Source organism: Ranitomeya variabilis, chromosome 5 (assembly GCF_051348905.1).
Source record: "Ranitomeya variabilis isolate aRanVar5 chromosome 5, aRanVar5.hap1, whole genome shotgun sequence".
Classification (NCBI taxonomy): Eukaryota; Metazoa; Chordata; class Amphibia; order Anura; family Dendrobatidae; genus Ranitomeya; species Ranitomeya variabilis.
Genome location: NC_135236.1, coordinates 292,847,360 through 292,868,025, shown reverse-complemented (window position 1 = coordinate 292,868,025; position 20,666 = coordinate 292,847,360). Strand labels below are relative to the sequence as shown.

Below are 20,666 nucleotides of genomic sequence, written 5' to 3'. Positions count from 1 at the left end.
CGACCAAACGCGTACAAAAAAACCGCATGCGTTTTCAATGTTAAATATAGGGAAAAAACGCATGCGTTTTTTTGTGCAAAAAACGCTGCAGACAAAAACGCAAGTGTGAAACCAGCGACGCTTTTTATAGCAAAAAAGTTTTTGCGTCTCCACATTTTGAGACCTATAATTTTTCCACATTTTGCTCCACAGAGTCATGTGAGGTCTTGTTTTTTGCGGGACGAGTTGACGTTTTTATTGGTAACATTTTCGGACACGTGACCGTTTTTGATCGCTTTTTATTCCGATTTTTGTGAGGCAGAATGACCAAAAACCAGCTATTCATGAATTTCTTTTGGGGGAGGCGTTTATACCGTTCCGCGTTTGGTAAAATTGATAAAGCAGTTTTATTCTTCGGGTCAGTACGATTACAGCGATATCTCATTTATATCATTTTTTTATGTTTTGGCGCTTTTATACGATAAAAACTAAAATATAGAAAAAATAATTATTTTCGTATCGCTTTATTCTCAGGACTATAACTTTTTTATTTTTTTGCTGATAATGTTGTATGGCGGCTTGTTTTTTGCGGGACAAGATGACGTTTTCAGCGGTACCATGGATATTTATATCAGTCTTTTTGATCGCGTGTTATTCCACTTTTTGTTCGGCGGTATGGTAATAAAGCGTTGTTTTTTGCCTCGTTTTTTTTTTTTTTTTCTTACGGTGTTTACTGAAGGGGTTAACTAGTGGGGCAGTTTTATAGGTTGGGTCGTTACGGACGCGGCGATACTAAATATGTGTACTTTTATTGTTTTGTTTTTTTTATTTAGATAAAGAAATGTATTTATGGGAATAATATATATTTTTTTTTTATTATTTATTTAGGATTTTTTTTTTTTTTTTTTTTACACATGTGGAAAAAATTTTTTTTAACTTTTTTACTTTGTCCCAGGGGGGGACATCACAGATCATTGATCTGGCAGTGTGCACAGCACTCTGCCAGATCTGCGATCTGCTGTGCAGGGCTGCAGGCTTACCAAGTGTCTGCTCTGAGCAGACACTCGGTAAGCCACCTCCCTCCCTGCAGGACCCGGATGCCGCGGCCATCTTGGATCCGGGACCTGCAGCCAGGAAGGAGGTAGGAGACCCTCGCAGCAACGCGATCACATCGCGTTGCTCCGGGGGTCTCAGGGAAGCCCGCAGGGAGCCCCCTCCCTGCGCGATGCTTCCCTATACCGCCGGTACACTGCGATCATGTTTGATCGCGGTGTGCCGGGGGTTAATGTGCCGGGGGCGGTCCGTGACCGCTCCTGGCACATAGTGCCGGATGTCAGCTGCGATATGCAGCTGACACCCGGCCGCGATCGGCCGCGCTCCCCCCGTGAGCGCCGCTGATCGGTGATGACGTACTATCCCGTCGGCGGTCATACGGGCCCACCCCACCTCGACGGGATAGTACGTCAAATGTCGGGAAGGGGTTAAAGAAATTTAAGGGGCTTATCCTTGGGTTATCGCATTGTATTCCTTTGGAACCCAACGAAAAGAATGGAGTTCTATACGAAAATTAAAATAATAATTTTACTATCATAATAAATAAAAGGACATGATAGTCCACAATTTATACACAAAATAAACAATCAAAGAAGAAAAGGAGACCCTAGTACAAAAAACATCCGAGTTACAGGCAATAAAAGTGAGGAACACCATGGTATAGGCAAAGGCATGAGCAGGCACCCATACTAGCACAAAAAGATGTAAGCCGGGTAATCAATTCAATTACCGTATTTTCCGGCGTATAAGACGACTGGGCGTATAAGACGACCCCCCAACTTTACCAGTTAAAAAATAAAATCTTCTTAAAAGTCGGGGGTCTTCTTATACACCCTATGTCGTCTTATAGGGCCGGTGAATATGTGCCTTTTGGGGGGGGGGGGAGTGATCCTGATGAGGACGAGGGGGCGTCTCACAGGAAAGTGAGTATCCCCCATTACCTTATCATAGCGCTGCAGCGTGGGGTCTCTGTGCTGGGAGCGGCGGCTGCTGTGCTGTGCTGTGCTGTGCTGTGCTGTGCTGTGGCGGCTCCTCTTCTGCAGTGTGGGGCCTCTGGTGCTGTGGGGCGGTGGCGGCGGCGTATCTTCATACAGTCGGGGCTCCTCCGGCATCTCAAAGACTGGAAGCCCCGCCGGCAACTCCATGGGTACAATGCGGTCAGGTGGCCTCCGGGAAAATGGCCGCTGCTCAGATTCAGATCTCGTCCCGAGATCTCGGGAGACGAGATCTGAATCTGAGCAGTGGCCATTTTCCCGGAGGCAGCTCAATAGGTGCGATGCGGTGGCCCGGCCGCTGGGGGCTGCGCATGCTCAGATTCAGATCTCAACGAGATCTGAATCTAAGCAGCGGCCATTTTCCCGGAGGCCAGCGCATTGTACCGATGGAGTTGCCGGCGGGGCTTCCAGGCTGAGATGCCGGAGGAGCCCCGACTGCATGAAGATACGCCGCCGCCGCCGCCACCGCCCCACAGGCCCCACACTGCAGAAGAGGAGCCGCCACAGCACAGCAGCCGCCGCCGCTCCCAGCACAGAGACCCCACGCTGCAGCGCTATGATAAGGTAATGGGGGATACTCACTTTTCTGTGAGACGCCCCCTCGTCGTCATCAGGATCACTCCCCCCCCCACCCACCATATACACCCGGCGTACAAGGCGATTCCCGGCGTACAAGACGACCCCCGACTTTTAAGAAGATTTTCAGGGGTTAAAAAGTCGTCTTGTACGCCGGAAAATACGGTATACCAAAGTCCAAGTGGACATATGTGCCATATACAAAAAGAGCGCTAATTATGGTGCAGCTATAACACAAGTGTATTGCTGAATTCCTTACCCATGGTAGAAGTAGTTGTTGCCTGGGACTCCGAGTACCCCCTGACGCGCGTTTCGCGTTGCTTTCTCAAAGAGGGAATAGGCTATTCCCTCTTTGAGAAAGCAACGCGAAACGCGCGTCAGGGGGTACTCGGAGTCCCAGGCAACAACTACTTCTACCATGGGTAAGGAATTCAGCAATACACTTGTGTTATAGCTGCACCATAATTAGCGCTATTTTTGTATATGGCACATATGTCCACTTGGACTTTGGTATAATTGAATTGATTACCCGGCTTACATCTTTTTGTGCTAGTATGGGTGCCTGCTCATGCCTTTGCCTATACCATGGTGTTCCTCACTTTTATTGCCTGTAACTCGGATGTTTTTTGTACTAGGGTCTCCTTTTCTTCTTTGATTGTTTATTTTGTGTATAAATTGTGGACTATCATGTCCTTTTATTTATTATGATAATAAAATTATTATTTTAATTTTCGTATAGAACTCCATTTTTTTCGTTGGGTTTCAAGTTTCCGGAGTATACGTTACTGTCTTTTTATATATACATGGGTATAAGTGACTATTTTTCCACACTTGCACACTTAGTGTGTGGGATCCGTGTTATTTCTGTGGGAGTGTTTTCATTGTATTCCTTTGGGTATTACCATATTTTTCTGACTATAAGACGCACTTTTTTCCTCCAAATTTGGGAGGAAAGTGTGGGTGCGTCTTATAGTACGGATATAGCATGTGGGGAGGGGGGCAGCAGCAAGTGGGATCGCAATGATATCCCACTTCAGGATGTCCCCGCTGCCCGGAATCAGCACTGGGAAAACCACATGGCCCCGCTGATTAAGTGCAGTGAATATTCATTAGCGGCTCCCCGCCCACCGATCAGCTGAGCGGTGAGCGGGGAGCAGCAAATGAATACTGCACTTAAGCAGCAACACACAGTTTCCCCAGCACTGATTCTGGGGAGAATCTGTGTGTCCGGGGGAGGAGGAGGCAGCAGCAGGGGCCAGGAGATCGCTGCATACCTGCCTGTGCTGGACGCTGAGCTGTCTGTGGTGCACAAGCAGGACCTGTGTGATGTCAGAAGTGGGCGGGCTGGAGCATCACATGGCAGCTCAGAGACCTCCCTCTTCTGACATCATCATAGGTCCTTCAGACTCCCACCTAGAATCTGCAGCTTCCGTGCACTGTGGAAAGGCTACAAGAGAGAGGGCTCTGTGTGTGCAGCCATGGGATGCTCCAGCTTTTACCTCACCACAGGCTGGCTCCCACAATTAAGAGGTTAGTCTTTACAAAACACAATAAAGCACTCTGCCACTCCTTTGGTGAACTATAACTCCCAGCATGTCATAGGATCTGCAGGACATGCTGGGAGCTATAGTTCTCCCATGGGATTTTAAAGCAGCACTCCAGTGTTATTTTGCAGTGCTGGAGTGGTGCTTTCACTATAAGCCCTGTGCCACCATTCTTATACTCACCCTCCAGCATCTTCATATAGTACTTTACAGACACCACACTGGTCCCGCAGCTTCCAACATAATAACGTACTATTATATATAATAACACCACATATAATAGTATGTTATTTATACAAAAGAAAATAGGTGGAGGGCACCACAAAACATGTCACAAGAAGGAAGGTTCACTGTGGGCTTGTAGCAAAACATGAAAGGACAACCAAAGAAAAGATCATGCCCACATGCAAGGAACACCTCCAAACATATGTAATATCAAAATATATACTTTTTATTGACAATTAACCTCAAGAGCTGCATATACATGCATGCAAAGAACGATACCACAAAACATTAAAAACATTTAAAATTGCAATAATGCAAAAACAATATGCCTATACTAAAGTTTTAGTCAAATCCTATGATAGGAAAAAATGGAGCCTACCCACATGTTGCTTCCCTATTTCACAACAGAGTTTTATTCATGGTCATGTTTCTGGATTATTGGTATGATGGGGTTTTTGTCATGGGATTGAGGTTTTCTGGGCTCTTGCATCCTTTAGCTCTCCCTCTCCCTTCCCCTTTCAGGCCACATGTGCACATCTTTGAGTTATTATTTTTTTGAATCTTATTCTATACTCCTATTTTTGGCACATGTCTATTAGGGCCTTTTTCTGTGCTACATGACCATGATTTGTATACTGTTGCAGTTTTTTTGCACATGAACTATGCACTTTATGTTGGTGGTTATGGTATTGCAACATTAACACCACATTATTGAGTGGTCATTAACCCCTGCATTTTTGACTGTGTGGTTATATTTTTTCTATCACTTCATTTAGGGAAGCATACTATCTGTGGGGTGTCATTTTTTCCTATCATAGGATTTGACTAAAACTTTAGTATAGGCATATTGTTTTTGCATTATTGCAATTTTAAATGTTTTTAATGTTTTGGAGTATGTTATTTATGTTATTAAATATTTTACCACATTTTTTTTGCTTCAAATATTTTTTTCCCTATTTTCCACCTCTAAAACCTGGGTGCGCCTTATAGTCCGGTGCGTCCTATAGTCTGAAAAATACGGTATGTATGTTAATCTCTAGTTCATAACTACGGTACTTGTACATACTAGACAGAATTTATATCAATATGTGAAACAAATCATATTAATACTGTATTGTTATTTCTATTGCAGGTATTAATATTGCCTATGATAATTACTTTATGAGTGTCTTATAAACATTTAAATGGTTACTGTAATTCCAGCAAACTTTGTATAAGCCAACATCAGTGGCAAATCTAAGAAACTTTGTACAGATATGAAGACATATGCTTCTTCACTTATGATCTCCTTCTCAACCTCCCATCCTCTTCCCCCATGTCCAGTCTTGATCACATCAAGGTAGTCTCCAGCATAAGGTGTCATGTTATAGAGTATATTAAAGTTTATGGAGAGGGGAGGGAAGGGAAAATGTGAAGAGAACTCAGCACAATGACAGACCAGTCAGACACAGGCAGATCATGCTGCAGCTCGCAACAAATACATTTTACTTCAGTGCTGACTTCACAGCCACAAAGCTTAGTACTGCGCTCTACTATATTCCCTGCTTCTGCTGCTTTTGTCTGTATGCTGCAGAGAAAGAACAGAAGGAATTCATTTATCTGTGTCTGCTGTGTATGGAAGACATCATAGCAGCTAGTCTCCACCTATTAGTCCAGAGAGACCTAAAAATTAGAGATAAACCCGGCAAAGGGTAAAATTACATGACATAAGTGCTACATTGGCCAGAAATAATGTTATTCCCCAGGTACATACAAGGCAGCTTATTCTGGAAAGTTACCAGAAATAAGAGGTGTGCTTTAAGACTATAGCATCGAATCAAAACTATATTTAGATTTTTTTTTTCTTAATTTCACAAAAAATGTATAAAAAGAGAAAGCATCACTGATCTACTCTCTAGTAATATTTCTCTACTCTAGTACTGGAACAAATATGAATAAAAAACACAGTGAAGCCCCCTTTCTCCATGATAGTGAAGACACTTACAGAGGTATTTTGGCACTGAACGCTTGAGCTGTTGAACCGTAGTGCAGGGACCCTCTGCTCATTTCCCTGGATGTTCAGGAGGCATTCATAGCCTTTCTGACCTGATTGGGGCTGTGGTAAATTCTTTGCTTTTAAAGTGATGGGTTTTACGATATCAACTGGAATCAGGATCCTTTCAGTGTGGAGAAGTTGAGGACATTCCTGGAAAAGAAGGAAAGTATAATGTAGTACATTTTCTGATTAATCGATAACCACTTCATTCTATGTACTATATACCATAAAAGACTAATGAAGCAAGAGGATTTAGCAGATGAGAAAACACTGCAGTTGGCTGATATCCATTCGTCTTCAGAAGTCGTCATTTCCACCAAATAACACATTGACCATCTTCCTCTACATCTTGTTTCCACATAATTTGTCATTTAAATTTCTATCCTGCCAATCTTCATAGTGAATGTCTCTAACATCAAATCCCAAACCATAATAACTATGCCGCTGTATTCAATAGACATATCTGCAACACTATGATTAGAGGTTCATCTGTCATGGAAAACAATTATAACCAGCAAATCAAGAAGATAATTGGAACTCTCACTGCAACAATTATAACATTTTCACACATGTGCCTGAACCATTTAATGCTCTTTTACCTATGGAAGATGTAATTAAACATTCTAAATTAAACATTATACCGTAGGAGAATGTATTTAACATGAGTTAGCAATACTACCTACGAATACCAAAGTAAGGGAAAATAGAATTAAGTTATTACAAGCAGGAGTTAATTTTCCACAGAGGAATGTTTATAGGGAAAAATATGTAAAAGTGCTCAGTTTCACAATATAAAAGGCTAAAAATATATTGACTGTCGGAACAGTGAAAGAGAAAAAAATGCAATAATAGTAAACATTGATTCAATGCAAATCGAATTTGTGTCAAATAGAAAGAAATTTGCAAAACCTGGCGAATCCAAACAATTTGTAATTTAATTTATATGCATCTCCAAAAATGCCGGTTGCCATTTTACACAATTGCAGAAGATTGCATAAGCCTCAGGTGGCTTAATTGACCTCAGGCACGACCAGCAGAATTCACAATTATGCCTTGCAGATATCATATCACATAGTATAGCCCCACCATCAAGTATAATACATCACATAATATAGTACAGGCTTTCATAACATCATAGCCTGTATAAAAGCTGAGGCGGGGAATACAGCACAGCAACCATTATGGAGTAAATCTGTTTACTCAGAGGGTGTTAAGGCTCACAGCTTAGCAATAGAAATATGGAGAAAAATCCCCAAAACTCTGAATTATTACCATCTATTTACTCATAGCCAAATATGTAGAGGTCACTTTGAAATTAATACAGTAATGTTGTTTTTCCATTATCGAATTTGAAGCAGGTTAAATAAAGTCCTAGAAGACCACAGAGTGATATCAAGGCATTGGAGCACTAGTGAGTACATTTTGGGGGAAAAATTCGACAAAGCTGGTGAAGATTCGGTCATCAATGAGTTGGTCATCTGAGTAAAGCAAAAACTTAGGGACTGGAATCAAATCACACAAAGGCAACAACAGCACCATGGTTTCCTCCCACACTATAGCTAGGTTTAGATGGCTATATGCTGAACACAATTCACAAACTGCCCCCGAGTCTACTGACCCAAACTCACATAAATATACATAAACACTTTATTGAGGAAGATATATCAAAACAGGTGAAAGGGAAAAACAATGCTTATGTAGAGTACAACAAAATGCAGGATGCATGATACAAGCTGATGCTTTAATTAGTATGTATACAGCACTTAGCCATAGGCCATCACATAAGTGCTTTAAAGTTCAGGAGCTCAGAATCAGTATCAAGTGATAGAGAGTCTAACAGCAGGTGGTCCAAACTGATAGTATAGCTAGGCCATGTAAATACAGACAGGCACAATTAGTATACGGGTATTGGAATGGTTCATGCATACCTGATAGAGACACATGAGAGAAAGCAGCACAGCAGCACATGCGTCCATCCCGACGCGTGTTTCGGACCAGCCTTTGTCAGTGGACATACCGAAAGTGTGATTGCAAGGTTTAAAAAGGGGGCTGACTTAATTGTGTGTGGGTCGGAAGTGACGCCTGTGTTGCTGTGGCAGCCACTATGCCGGTCGGCCTTACATTATGCTCCTCTCATAAGAGTAGCAAAAATGTGATGATAAATTCCCTATAATTTTTACCTTTCAAAAGGAGAGAGACAAGCAGCTGCCAAACACTTCTAGTACCTTTATCTTATCATACCCTCTAGACCTCCATAGATATTAGTTGTTGGCAGAATCGGGACAAAACAAAGAAATTGCTTGGCACTAATAAAAATAGCTTAAAATCCAAAAGTACCATATAAAACTACACTTTCTTTGGTGTCATTGACTTGCTGGTTCAACAAACACATAATAAGCAAGTCAGGATAAACGTTAGTATTCATGTCACAAACGAAACGAGATACCAACTAGTAACCTAGTTTATCTGAATGTCAGAGGACTTTATATTGGAAAGCCGTGAAGCCTAATGAATCTGCACATTAGCCGTATATTCTTACCTTGTACCCCTATAACTTTTCAATTTAAATGTAATTCTCGAGCTCACAGCTTGTGAGTGCACATTGTGATCTGGCTCCTTCTAAACATTATTTAATTTGCTTGAAATGTAGCTCTTTGTTGATATGTTCTAACAGAAGTCTGTGATATTGAACCAACCTGGTCTTGTATCCTCTGAGAGCAATTTAAGGGAAAGAAATAGAAAGCTGGCAGGAAGTCAGGTGATGGCCAAGCTCTCAGTCATGATTAGAGCTCAATATTCCTTGAGTAAAAGCTTTTTTTCCTACAAGGCTTTGCTCTCCTTTATTGATGGATCCTTTGAGCCAATTCTTTAAACTTAAGCAAAAAAAGGTGACTTTTTTCTCAACCTTTGAAATAAAAAAAATCATAAACTGTAAAGAAATCCATTTTCTTAAAGGCAATAGCAGGTACCAATTACTGTAGTAGCCTTTTCGTAAAAAAAATAATCTTTTCTTGCAGGTAATAGTCAACATTACCAATCACAAGCTGTAGACTTAAAAAGGACTATTATCTATTTGTGAGGCTATGGCAATCCAATGTACAGTGGAAGTGTCAGTTCCATTATTTTACATGATTGTGGTCCCATTCTTTTTCAAGCAGCTCTTCTTGACTATATGGGAGGCATCTACATGTGAGACATAAAGTCAGAGATTGTATGTAGGATTATAATTGTATTTACTATTAGGTTTGGAATGATCATGATGTGTCACACTTAGTCACTATGAAATGGCGACTTTACCATTGAGTCACTAGACACTGGAAACAACTAAATTTACCGGTAAATATCACACTGGATTTTTTAAGAGTTGGACATAGTGTAATATTACGTCCTATAGTAGTGTGATATATAGGGATAGCTAGTCTGCATTATGAGTTTAACAACTTAAAGGGTAAAATATGAATTATTTTAATTCTGCCCTCATAATATGAATTTTAAACTAATATACGGTAATAAAAATTAAATTTAATTGACCTGTTCTAGCAGAATTCTATCTAGTGGAGTTCTGCCCTTTAAATTATCTATATAATTATACCCCAGGTCAATGTAATCTACTGCAGTCCATATATATGTAACTTCACTATGCGCTATTTCGGGTTACACTGGCTTTTTCAGGTGCTTAATCAGTTTTTTGATTGTTCTGTCTTTTCTATATTTTGAAGTCTGAGGAGCTGTAAAAAAGATACTCGTAATGACTAGTGATGAGTGAGTGTGCTCGGTACTTGAGTTTTCCGAGCATGCTCGGGTGTTCTTTGGTGGGTATTTTGGGCGTGCTCGTAGATTATGTTTGAGTCCCCACAGCTGCATGATTTGCGGCTGCCAGACAGCCTGAATACATGTGGGGATTCCCTAACAATCAGGCATTCCTCATATGTATTCAGGTTGTCTAGCAGCCGCAAATCGTGCAGCTGCGGCAACACAAACATAATCTACGAGAATGCCCAAGATACTCGGAGAACACCCAAGCATGCTCAGGAAACCCGAGTAATGAGCACACTCGCTCATCACTAGTAATGATGTTTGTCACAAAGCCACTGAAGTCATTGATTGGCTGCAGCCGTCACACAGACAGATGGATACGTCACCAATGTAGCTAAATAAACTTAAACTGGTAACGTGCACTGGACTGGCAGCACTAATGTGGCAGGGATTTTATGTAAGGCAATGGTTCTTCAGACATTTATTTTGTGATCTCCGAAAACTCACATATTTTACTTTTCATATCAAGTCCTCGTGGTGTCACAAATGCATTTTGCTATCATTTTTATTGGGCTCTGATCATGGTAGATTTTATAACTAACATTAACCTTTAAAACCTTTGGAGCATAACATTTTTACAAGTGACCATAGCGTTTACCCGTACTCTTTTCTAAGGATTAGGCTTGAATCAGAATTTTTATTTGACATGATATAAATGCTTTTAAAATATTACAAAATTCAATAGTGCAAAATGCATCAGCTATGACAGCAGAAATACAAAGCTACTGTTGCCATGGGCATAAGAACTTCCGTCATAGTTAACTACGGCATATATTTCGATGTAATCCTTATCATAATATGGTGACTAATGTGTTCCTATTTACATGTATGAATTATTAGGTGAAAAATAGCTGAGAACTGATAAAGAAACCAAAGGCTCAGCTCAAGATGTGTCAAGTAGCAGTTCTCCAAGGTCCTATGACCAAGGCAGCTGCCAACAAGCCATACTTCCCTTATCGGCGTATGTAAGGTGAGAGCGAGAGCAGTGAATGGAATGTCTGCCCTTGGTGAAGCCTTGCTACAACTCTGTATAGAGCATTTTTTTATGACCAGAAACTGCCGTAATCGGTGGCTGGCTGTATTGTTATCCACATTAAAATCTGTCTCGATAAGAGCCCACTTGTATAAAATTCATTAACATGCTTTGATTGCAAACAAACCACATTGGCATGAATAGAAAAATGTCTGAAAATCTTAAGAAGTTTGTGGTAGATAATTGAAGAGGCGAGCTTCATTAAAAATGTACATTTTCATTATGTTTCTATCTGATTAACCTAATGTTCTTCTAATTAAATCTTATGGGTAACTCTTTCAGATGATTTACCGCATGACAAATTCATGGTCCTGCCCCATTTACCCTTAGAGAGCTAGGGGTATGTTTTCAGCTTTCATTTCAAAGCTTATGATAATTGCAATACGGCATAATACACAAAGATCTATTTTTTAAACTCTTTGAAAGTCAGTTTATGTTTGTCGGATCTGAAGGGAAAATAATAAGAAAACAATTAGTGGTTTTGCTCTAATTTACAAATTGCCTTCCAGGGAGTATAATGGTTGTCTGTTTCACATATCATTCTACCTCGCTGCTTATGTGCTGACACACCTTCAATCTATTAAAATCACATAGCTTCCAGGAAGTAATCAAACCTCCTTATATTTTAATAGCAATTATACAGACATCGATCACAAGCCCTTGTTTGCTTTGTGTCAGCATCTGCTGTAACATCTTCATCTGCTTCAGATCGAAAACCACAGATTGGGCATTTTTTAAGGTTGCAAACTGACAGTGTCGACGAACACTTATGGCTTGTGTCGACTGTATAGTATATTGTATGCCAATGGAGAAAAGGGAATGTTTTCTGCTAGCAATGTTTTATTTTTGAAATTTCCTTATCTTTTTGGTTCAATAACCACTGTAGAAAAATACATTCCTTTACATATCTGTTACCAGTCAACAGAAAGCTTGAACAGGTTGGTTAAAGAAGCAGTCCTCCTCCCATCCAAGTTTTTATCCACTTAATATATTGAAATCATCATATTATACAGCACTGTATACTTACAATTGCTTATTTTGCCTTTCTACCCAGTTAATTCTTCCGTTTTCCATTAGGTCTATGACATTATGTGATTAAAAAACAGACTAGCTAAGTCCTTCTCAGCTTTATGTATAAATAGGAAGTCTCTTTTCACTGCAAGAGTCAGCATTAGAACTACAATTCTACATCACAAGTGCACTGCCTCTCGACTTCCTGCTTGCCAAGAGTGGTGCATTCCTGATTGAAAGGTCCAACCATCAGCAGCACTGGCCTGAATTGTGTGCTCTCTAATGCTACCATCAGAGGAAGCTTTGCCTCTGCAGCATCAGAGAAGTGCAAGGGCACTGAAGCTGACTGGATCCAGCCTTCAGAGTAGCACTTACAAGTCCAATTAGAAAGAGCTTGTACGTGTTGCACTCCTTGCATGGGAGATTGACCACCACTGAACCTAGAGCAGTAAGCTCTAAAATTAAAACTTCTAATAAGATATAAAAATTGCACAGCTGCTGGTTTTACAAGCACTTTGCAATTTTGTCCATTTATGATGTTGCAAAAACCTTTAAATAATTCAATATAACAACACCACTATTTTCTCTCCATTGGCTAATTGTGCATCACTGGTATAGCGAAGAGATACCTGGCTCTTTTCATCTAGGTTCAAGGACACCAGACATAGGTATGATGTCATATCTTCTTCAGCCATATTAAAATAAGCAAATTGCCACAAATGGTTCTTCAATTGGAGGCAGCTGGAAAGTATCTCACAATTACTATTTGAAATATCTGTCAACAGTGGAGTGAGAATAACGAGCAACAATAAGACTTTGCAGCGTTAATGCCACTACTAAGTAGGTGTGCCTATAGAGTACGAAAATAATTACTTTAGCTGTAGGGATAATAGTACCATTATATATAATAACTGCAAATAAATAAGCTGTAAAACATATTATATCATAGAACCTTGTCTAATAAAGGGTTAGTGAGTGGGAAGATTTATGAATTACTCAGAGACAAATATATCAGTGATTACAATATGCTGTAAGGGTATAAAGAGAGACAATTCATAATTAATCCCTTTAAAGGGAACCTGTCACCTGAATTTGGCGGGACCAGTTTTGGGTCATATGGGCGGGGTTTTCGGGTGTTTGATTCACCCTTTCCTTACCCGCTGGCTGCATGCTGGCCGCAATATTGGATTGAAGTTCATGCTGTGTCCTCCGTAGTACACGCCAGCGCAAGGCAATATTGCCTTGCGCTGGCGTGTACTCCGGAGGACAGAGAATGAACTTCAATCCAATATTGCAGCCAGCATGCAGCCAGCGGGTAAGGAAAGGGTGAATCAAACACCCGAAAACCCTGCCCATATGACCCAAAACTGGTCCCTCCAAATTCAGGTGACAGGTTCCCTTTAAGTGAACTGGTCTGGTACCGTGACAGTGCCATAGTGGTATGCATGCTGATGCATATAGAAAGTCTTTTAAATTCCTTATTATCTTTGCTATATTTTAAAATAAACTTTCATTCCCAAGATTTCCCAGATCAGTCCAAAATTGTTTCCCTTCTTCGATTCTAGTTAATATATGGTAAAACTGCTTGGACTCTGCATACATGTACAAGATTTAAAATGGTGATGGTTTGGAGGCTGTCATTTGTACCCCGCAATGTGTGATTAGAGGATCCAAGGCATATTAGTCTGGGGGATGAGACGTCCTGCCAGACTAGTTCCTACCTCACCGTCATGTGGTGTGAATAGGAATAAAAGTACATTATTTTTATAGATAGTAGAGTTTGTAAAGCACATGAAATACTTTATCTGGATAATGAGATGAATAAGCATCTAGGTATATTAGTGGTTATGGCCAATTAGGAGACCCGACAGGTTCCATTTATGGACACACCAAATTTTTGAATTTTTGTTTTTACAATTTAATTATTTTGTTCACTTTTTTCAAGAACAATAACTTTATTTCCTGACCTGGCAATATAATTCTTCAGGTCAGTAAGATTACAGAAATAAAAACCTTGTATGGTCTATTTTATTATTTTTTACACTTAAAAAAAATTGGACTTTGTAAAAAAACCCAAACCCTTTTATCCATTATTTCTGAGACCCATATCGTTTTAATTTTTCTGTTAGTGGAGCTGTGTAAGCTCTTGTTTTTAGAATACCAAGCGGTCATTTATAGTTATAAGATTTGGGGGGTTTATGCAGCATTTTCATAGCTTTTATTACAGTTTTTGGTTAGGAGGAATTTGGATTTCAATATTTTGCCTTACAGATTAAATTGTTCAGATAGATCATACAGATGAGTTGATACCAAATATGCTTTTTTTAAAAAAATGTTTGCTTTTTGGATCGGAACAAGGTGAATGATTCATCTTTATGTTTTATATTGTTTTAACATCTGCAACTTTATTTTTTTACTTTTCATTTTATTTTTTAGTCTCTGCAATTGCTTAATCAATTGTACTATATACTGAAATATGTAGCTGGGTTTCATAGATGTACAAAGATGGCAGTGATGGGGGCCTTCAAACAGACCACTGTCACTACGCAATCGTGTTCAGGGAGAAGTTTTGGGTGCCCCACCAGAATTAAACCATTTAGCTGTCAGAGACTGAAAATGTCATTTAAAATGTAACTGTATTTTTAATTTTAATTTCATAAATCAATGGAACACATGAGAACAAGCAAAATTATCATTATAGAAAAATTATCATTATCAAAATTCTGAGGTAAAATCTGTTATTCATTGAAGACAGACTTTCCCATTACTGAGATAGGAGATGGCAGTTACTACTTGATAAGACGGGAAGAGGAAGGAGCTCTGTCTCCAGTTCCTTCCTCTTCCCCATGTACATAGACGTGTATTCATAGCAACTGGCATCTCCTATTTCAGTAATGGGAAAGTCTGTCTTCACTGAATACAGATTTTACCATTGAATTGCGAATTTTGCTAATGATGGATCATTTTTGGCACAGAAAAAAGCAAATTTGTCTAATAAGATATATTAGAAAGTAGCCCTTTTTTCATATGTACTATTGATTTATGAAATAAAAATTAAAACAACGGATACTCTTTAAGTGGTTAAACAGCAGTGATTGTAGCTAACTGAAATCCATGTTGTTGGAGACAGATGCTGGCTGTGGAATGCAGCTGGCACCTGCCCTGTGTGGAGCAGTCTCAGCTCCTGAATATATTTCATGATGTAATGATGTGTTATGAAGTATGAAGGGTTAATATCTGAATATGAGGTGCTATTTTTCCTAAATTTCCTCTTAGGGGGCCATAATTTTAGATAATTTAATATCTGTTCCTGATGTGCCATTTCTTCTGTGGAACAGGTCAAATCCGTACATTCTACACAGCTAAAGTGCCTGGTCTCTTATTAGTTGTTAGCTTACTCCTCCAAACACAAGCAATCATGGAGTGGTTGAGCATGCATGTGTTCTAAATAGGGAAAGGGGAATAATCCACTCTTTGATTCCTCTGGGGAAAGCCTATATTCCCTCAGAACAAAATGATTGGTTGAAATTGAGAATTCCTGCTTCACCTTACTTGATATCATCGATCAAAGAAGAGAAGATTGGCGCCACCGGGCATGTAAGTTGGTCGGCTGAAATTGTCTTGCTTACCTGGAATTAATCTCATGTGTATAACCAGTTTCTATGAGTAATAGGGAAAATATCTATCCTTATTGTAAGGAAATGTTAGTAATCTACACTTGTACTGTATGTTTTCAACCATAATGCAATGTTTTTTTTTTTCAGGTACAGCAATTAAAATGCACTGCCTTTAATATTTCATGTCAAACCAGTAGGATATTTGCATTACGAAACTAAGAATTTCCAATGCCATAAAGCCCCACACAAATGTACAAGCATGGCATCAGAGAAGTTATTAAGTTGTAAAGCAGAACAGGTCAATGTAATCCAGGCAGAATTCCAAGCGCCATAAATTTCAGAACATATTTGTCTCACTCCCTGATGAAATTTACATAGCCGTTACAAGCAATCAAACAGCTAGGACATGCAAGTGGCCAACAAATGCAGAATGCACCATATATTTTATCTCTGTTCCTGAACTTTACAATATCATTATATTGATAGATTGCACACAAATCTCCCGATTTAGCTATAGGAGGTTATTATGACTACAAACTCTTGCAAGAAAAAATCTCAGGGATTTATGGGGAGTGCGAATTTTAGGAGAGATGAAAGCTAGTAATTGAATGGAAGTGTATCCAGCATGTGATATATACTGTACTTCATTCATTGTCATGTGCTATGCTTCATGTCAGCAGGTAAGTAGCCCCCTATAGTGCATCACAAAATTATACTTCCTGCTGCTATAGAGCAAATTTATAAGACAAAACTGTACGGTTAGAATTTGAAACATTTTATTTCATTCTGTGGATGGTCCTGTGGAGCTTGTAAATAGTCCTACACAGGGTTTACATTGTTTTCAAGTTACAAATTAAAAAAAGACCACACAGATATTTTACTAAAAAAATTCTAATGCCTAAATGTCTTCTAATCTGTTTATCCAAGTCCTCAGATGAAAGATCATATGTAACAAGATACTGTCATAAAATCATCAAGTGTGTATAAAAAAAACAGTGAGTTCCGTGTGTGATCGGCTCTGTCAGTTCTATGCATGATCCTATCAGTCAAGGTAAGGAGAATATGACCCGTCACATCCAGAAAGTTTATTTTATAGCCATGTAAATAGGCTATTTGGCTATTCAGTGTCTAGGGCTGAAAGTAGATCGAATGGGTATAATGTTTCTCCTTGTGGAGACCACCAAGCTAGCATATGGATACATATAGTCCAGGCAATGTATCCTAGGAAAAAATCTCGCTTCCAAGAGCCAAACCAGGATCTTATCCAAAAGGAGACTTCCAGTTGCAGACAGCTGTTTCTGGGTTCCTGTTTTTGTCTGGACAAAAATCTGATACTAGCTGGGTGAGAGGCCTTTCATTAAAGGCTAGAGCAGTGTTCCTCAACTCCTAATCCCAAGAGCCACCAACAGATCATGTTTTCAGGATATCCTCAGTATTTGCACAGGTGATAACTATATCACCTGCACAGGCAATAATTCCATCACTTGTGAAATAGTATGGACATCCTAAAACCATGATCTGTTTGTGGCTCTTTGGAATAGGAGTTGAGGAACACTGGTCTACAGGATACAATGAGGCAGCTGAAAATACAAGCTCCATATTCATTTTAAAGATAAAAAGTGATATTCAAAATGTTTCAACACCGTTCCCAGAAAACAATTTAGAAAAATCTACCAGTCTGTGCAGACAGCTGTGCCCATGTATCACTATTTCAAATGTCAGCAAAAGTAGATGTTGTCAATCATGTGGGACCTGATATTAGTAAACTATCCGGTAGCCTATAGCGTTAAATGGGTGGGAAATATTAGCGCCATAGAAGAAGGTCATTAGCAAGAAATTCTTGAGAAAATTCCACAATTATCCCTAAGTGATTCTCATAGACTAAGGGGTGATCTTATTTTAATGTATAAATATATGAGGGGACAGTACAAAGACCTTTCTGGGTCTCGGTTAGCAGTGGGGTACCACAGGGGTCAGTATTGGGCCCTCTTCTTTTTAACATATTTATTAATGACCTTGTAGGGGGCATTCAGAGTAGAATTTCAATATTTGCAGATGACACTAAACTCTGCAGGGTAATCAATACAGAGGAGGACAATTTTATATTACAGGATGATTTATGTAAACTAGAAGCTTGGGCTGATAAATGGCAAATGAGCTTTAATGGGGATAAATGTAAGGTCATGCACTTGGGTAGAAGTAATAAGATATATAACTATGTGCTTAATTCTAAAACTCTGGGCAAAACCGTCAATGAAAAAGACCTGGGTGTATGGGTGCATGACTCATTACTTAAATTTAAGAGGGGACTGGATACCTTTCTGGAAAAGTATAATGTTACAGGGTATATACACTAGATTCCTTGATAGGGCGTTGATCCAGGGAACTAGTCTGACTGCCATATGTGGAGTTGGGAAGGAATTTTTTCCCCAATGTGGAGCTTACTCTTTGCCACATGGGTTTTTTTGCCTTCCTCTGGATCAACATGTTAGGGCATGTTAGGTTAGGCTATGGGTTGAACTAGATGGACTTAAAGTCTTCCTTCAACCTTAATAACTATGTAACTATGTAATCTTATTTTTATCTGATACATCATGTACTGTATATAGAACCCCTCAGTTGTTAGATGAAAAAGGGACATGACCAGAGTTGTGTCCTAACTGTAAAGTGCAACCAGTAGATAGTTGCACATGATGTGGTGTTATTCTAAGCTGGAAGCTTTCTGTAAAAGTGAGGTTGGATATTATAAATAGAGATTATTCAGCTGATTTAACTCCCTTGCCATTTGTAGATATATTGAAGATCTAAATACTAATTACCACAATACGATCCACATCAATGAAAGCCAAAAGACAGCAGTTAGCAGCGAAGAGGAGGCATAGACGCCCATTGGACCAACCTGTCTAGATTTGCATACAGTGAGGGAGCAAATCAAAAGGCGCTGAAGAAGGTGGTGATATTTGTTTATACATGAAACAACTGGTGACTGGTTCAATTTAAAGGAATAATCTCAAATTGTTAAATTGCAAATTTACATTTTATTAAAAATCCTTACTGTTCTCAAGAATGGAGGGATTTTACATTTTACAGTTTATTGCTCAGTGCCTTGGTTAATGGTCTCTGCAGACTATCAGTTGGCAGTTTCCTAGGCAAGGAGAGCAGGCTTGCAAACTGTTTGCTATACAGCTTGCCAGCACACTTCTGAAGTGGGCCGGATCAATGGTTCCAGGAAGCTTCAGTGTCAGTGCTTCAGTGTTCCTGGGCTTCTCTGATGTCCAGGGGGAGCTTTCTTTGTAGAATGGGAGAGCACACAGAGCAGACCATGAATGGCTGGCTGAAGGAGAATCAGGGTTGATTTTGAGATAGATATATTTCATGCCACTGGTCTGAACTTTCAATCTTCAGAAGCTCACCACACCCCTAGCAAACAAGAGGCCGGGATGCTGAGGAGCAGTACAATTCTGAAGAAACAAAGTGTAGACAACCCTTTAAAGTGGGAAAAGGCCCTTGGATCTTCTCATACAACAGGGTTTGAGAGTAGCTGAATTGCTGCACCCCACTGTTTAGTGATATGTAACATTTCAGACTATTTGACAAATAGGAAAAAAGAAGTAACAGTGCATCCAGTTTCTTTGGTTGGAGTTACATCCTTAAAAAAACATCCAAATCTGGAAGGTATATTTGATAATAACCAAATCGTGAATAGTAGCAGTTGCTTTTATTTGCTCATAATAGGTTGTTTTCTCACCCAGAAAAAAGAGACATCCCAGCACATTAGAGACCTTTGGAAAATCATTTTCCCCATTCTAGCCTTTGCTTGTAATCTTTCTCCAGATAATGTTCTCTACTAAGAAAGCGACATTCAGTTTCTTAAATGTACTTTTCCATCCAAGCAAATAGTGTTTATTTAACACAGAGTATAAAAGCTGAGTCTAAGAGGCTGACTTCACAAGTCTTCGTGTTCAGCGCTCTTTCATGATCACAGCTCGGTTTTCTTTAATGCTGTTTTGTATTATTTTAAGTGGTACAATATAGCTGATTCCACTTTTAAAACTTTAACATATGAGGACATCTTCACTAAATTCTCTTGCCGTGCTCATCTTTTTAGCAGCTTTAATGTTCTCCATTATATTTTAGGACGGGCTTATTCCGACCACAGGTTTGCATCTTTGTTCTACAACTTCCTTTGATTCTTTATCCTTTCAATATGGATTAGGCATTTAATGGCTCATAATGCACCGTATGTTAGCATCGTCATTTGAAAGATGCTGTGTCCACAAGGTACAAAAAGTTCTTTTTTTGATTGATATCAATAAAACCCTTGAGACCCCTTTACATGTTCAATGAGAACGCAAGTCCCTCCTATAGCCCCATGGACAAAGCAGCAGGAGTGTTGTCTGTCTCAGCGGGCTGCACAGAAATTAATCGTGGCTGCTTGTCTGCAGTCATACCTTACATGAGGAGCAGCTTTTAATCAACTTCTTACTATCCTCAATGAGACTCAACAGGGCTCTGTAATGGAGGGGTTTCTGCCAGCAGCTCTTCATTCTCACTATTATTGAAGAGGCTCAAAGTATAACAAAATGGACAAACAGTGCAGTGTGCAAAGTGCGTCAGTTTCTGAATATGCAAGATGATCTTTACCTGGACCATAGATTGCCAGAGTGGCTGGTCATTGACCTCTATCATCTGGTAGGACATCAGAATCCTTTCATAAGTTTTATGTACATTTTTCTATTTTTTTCTAATAAATATACAACAGAATTCTATTTTTTTATTTTG

The 20,666-nt window shown here is 39.5% G+C and overlaps 1 protein-coding gene across 2 annotated transcripts in view; it reads right to left on the bottom strand.

Annotated features, from left to right (window-relative positions):
* PLXNA4 (plexin A4) overlaps positions 1 to 20,666 on the bottom strand; it is a 1,056,784-nt gene that overhangs the window by 189,344 nt on the left and 846,774 nt on the right. For both annotated transcript variants that reach the window (XM_077264448.1, XM_077264449.1), the window contains one exon: positions 6,357 to 6,557. In XM_077264448.1, the coding sequence (XP_077120563.1) occupies positions 6,357 to 6,557 (201 nt within the window). The remainder of the gene's footprint in view (positions 1 to 6,356; positions 6,558 to 20,666) is intronic.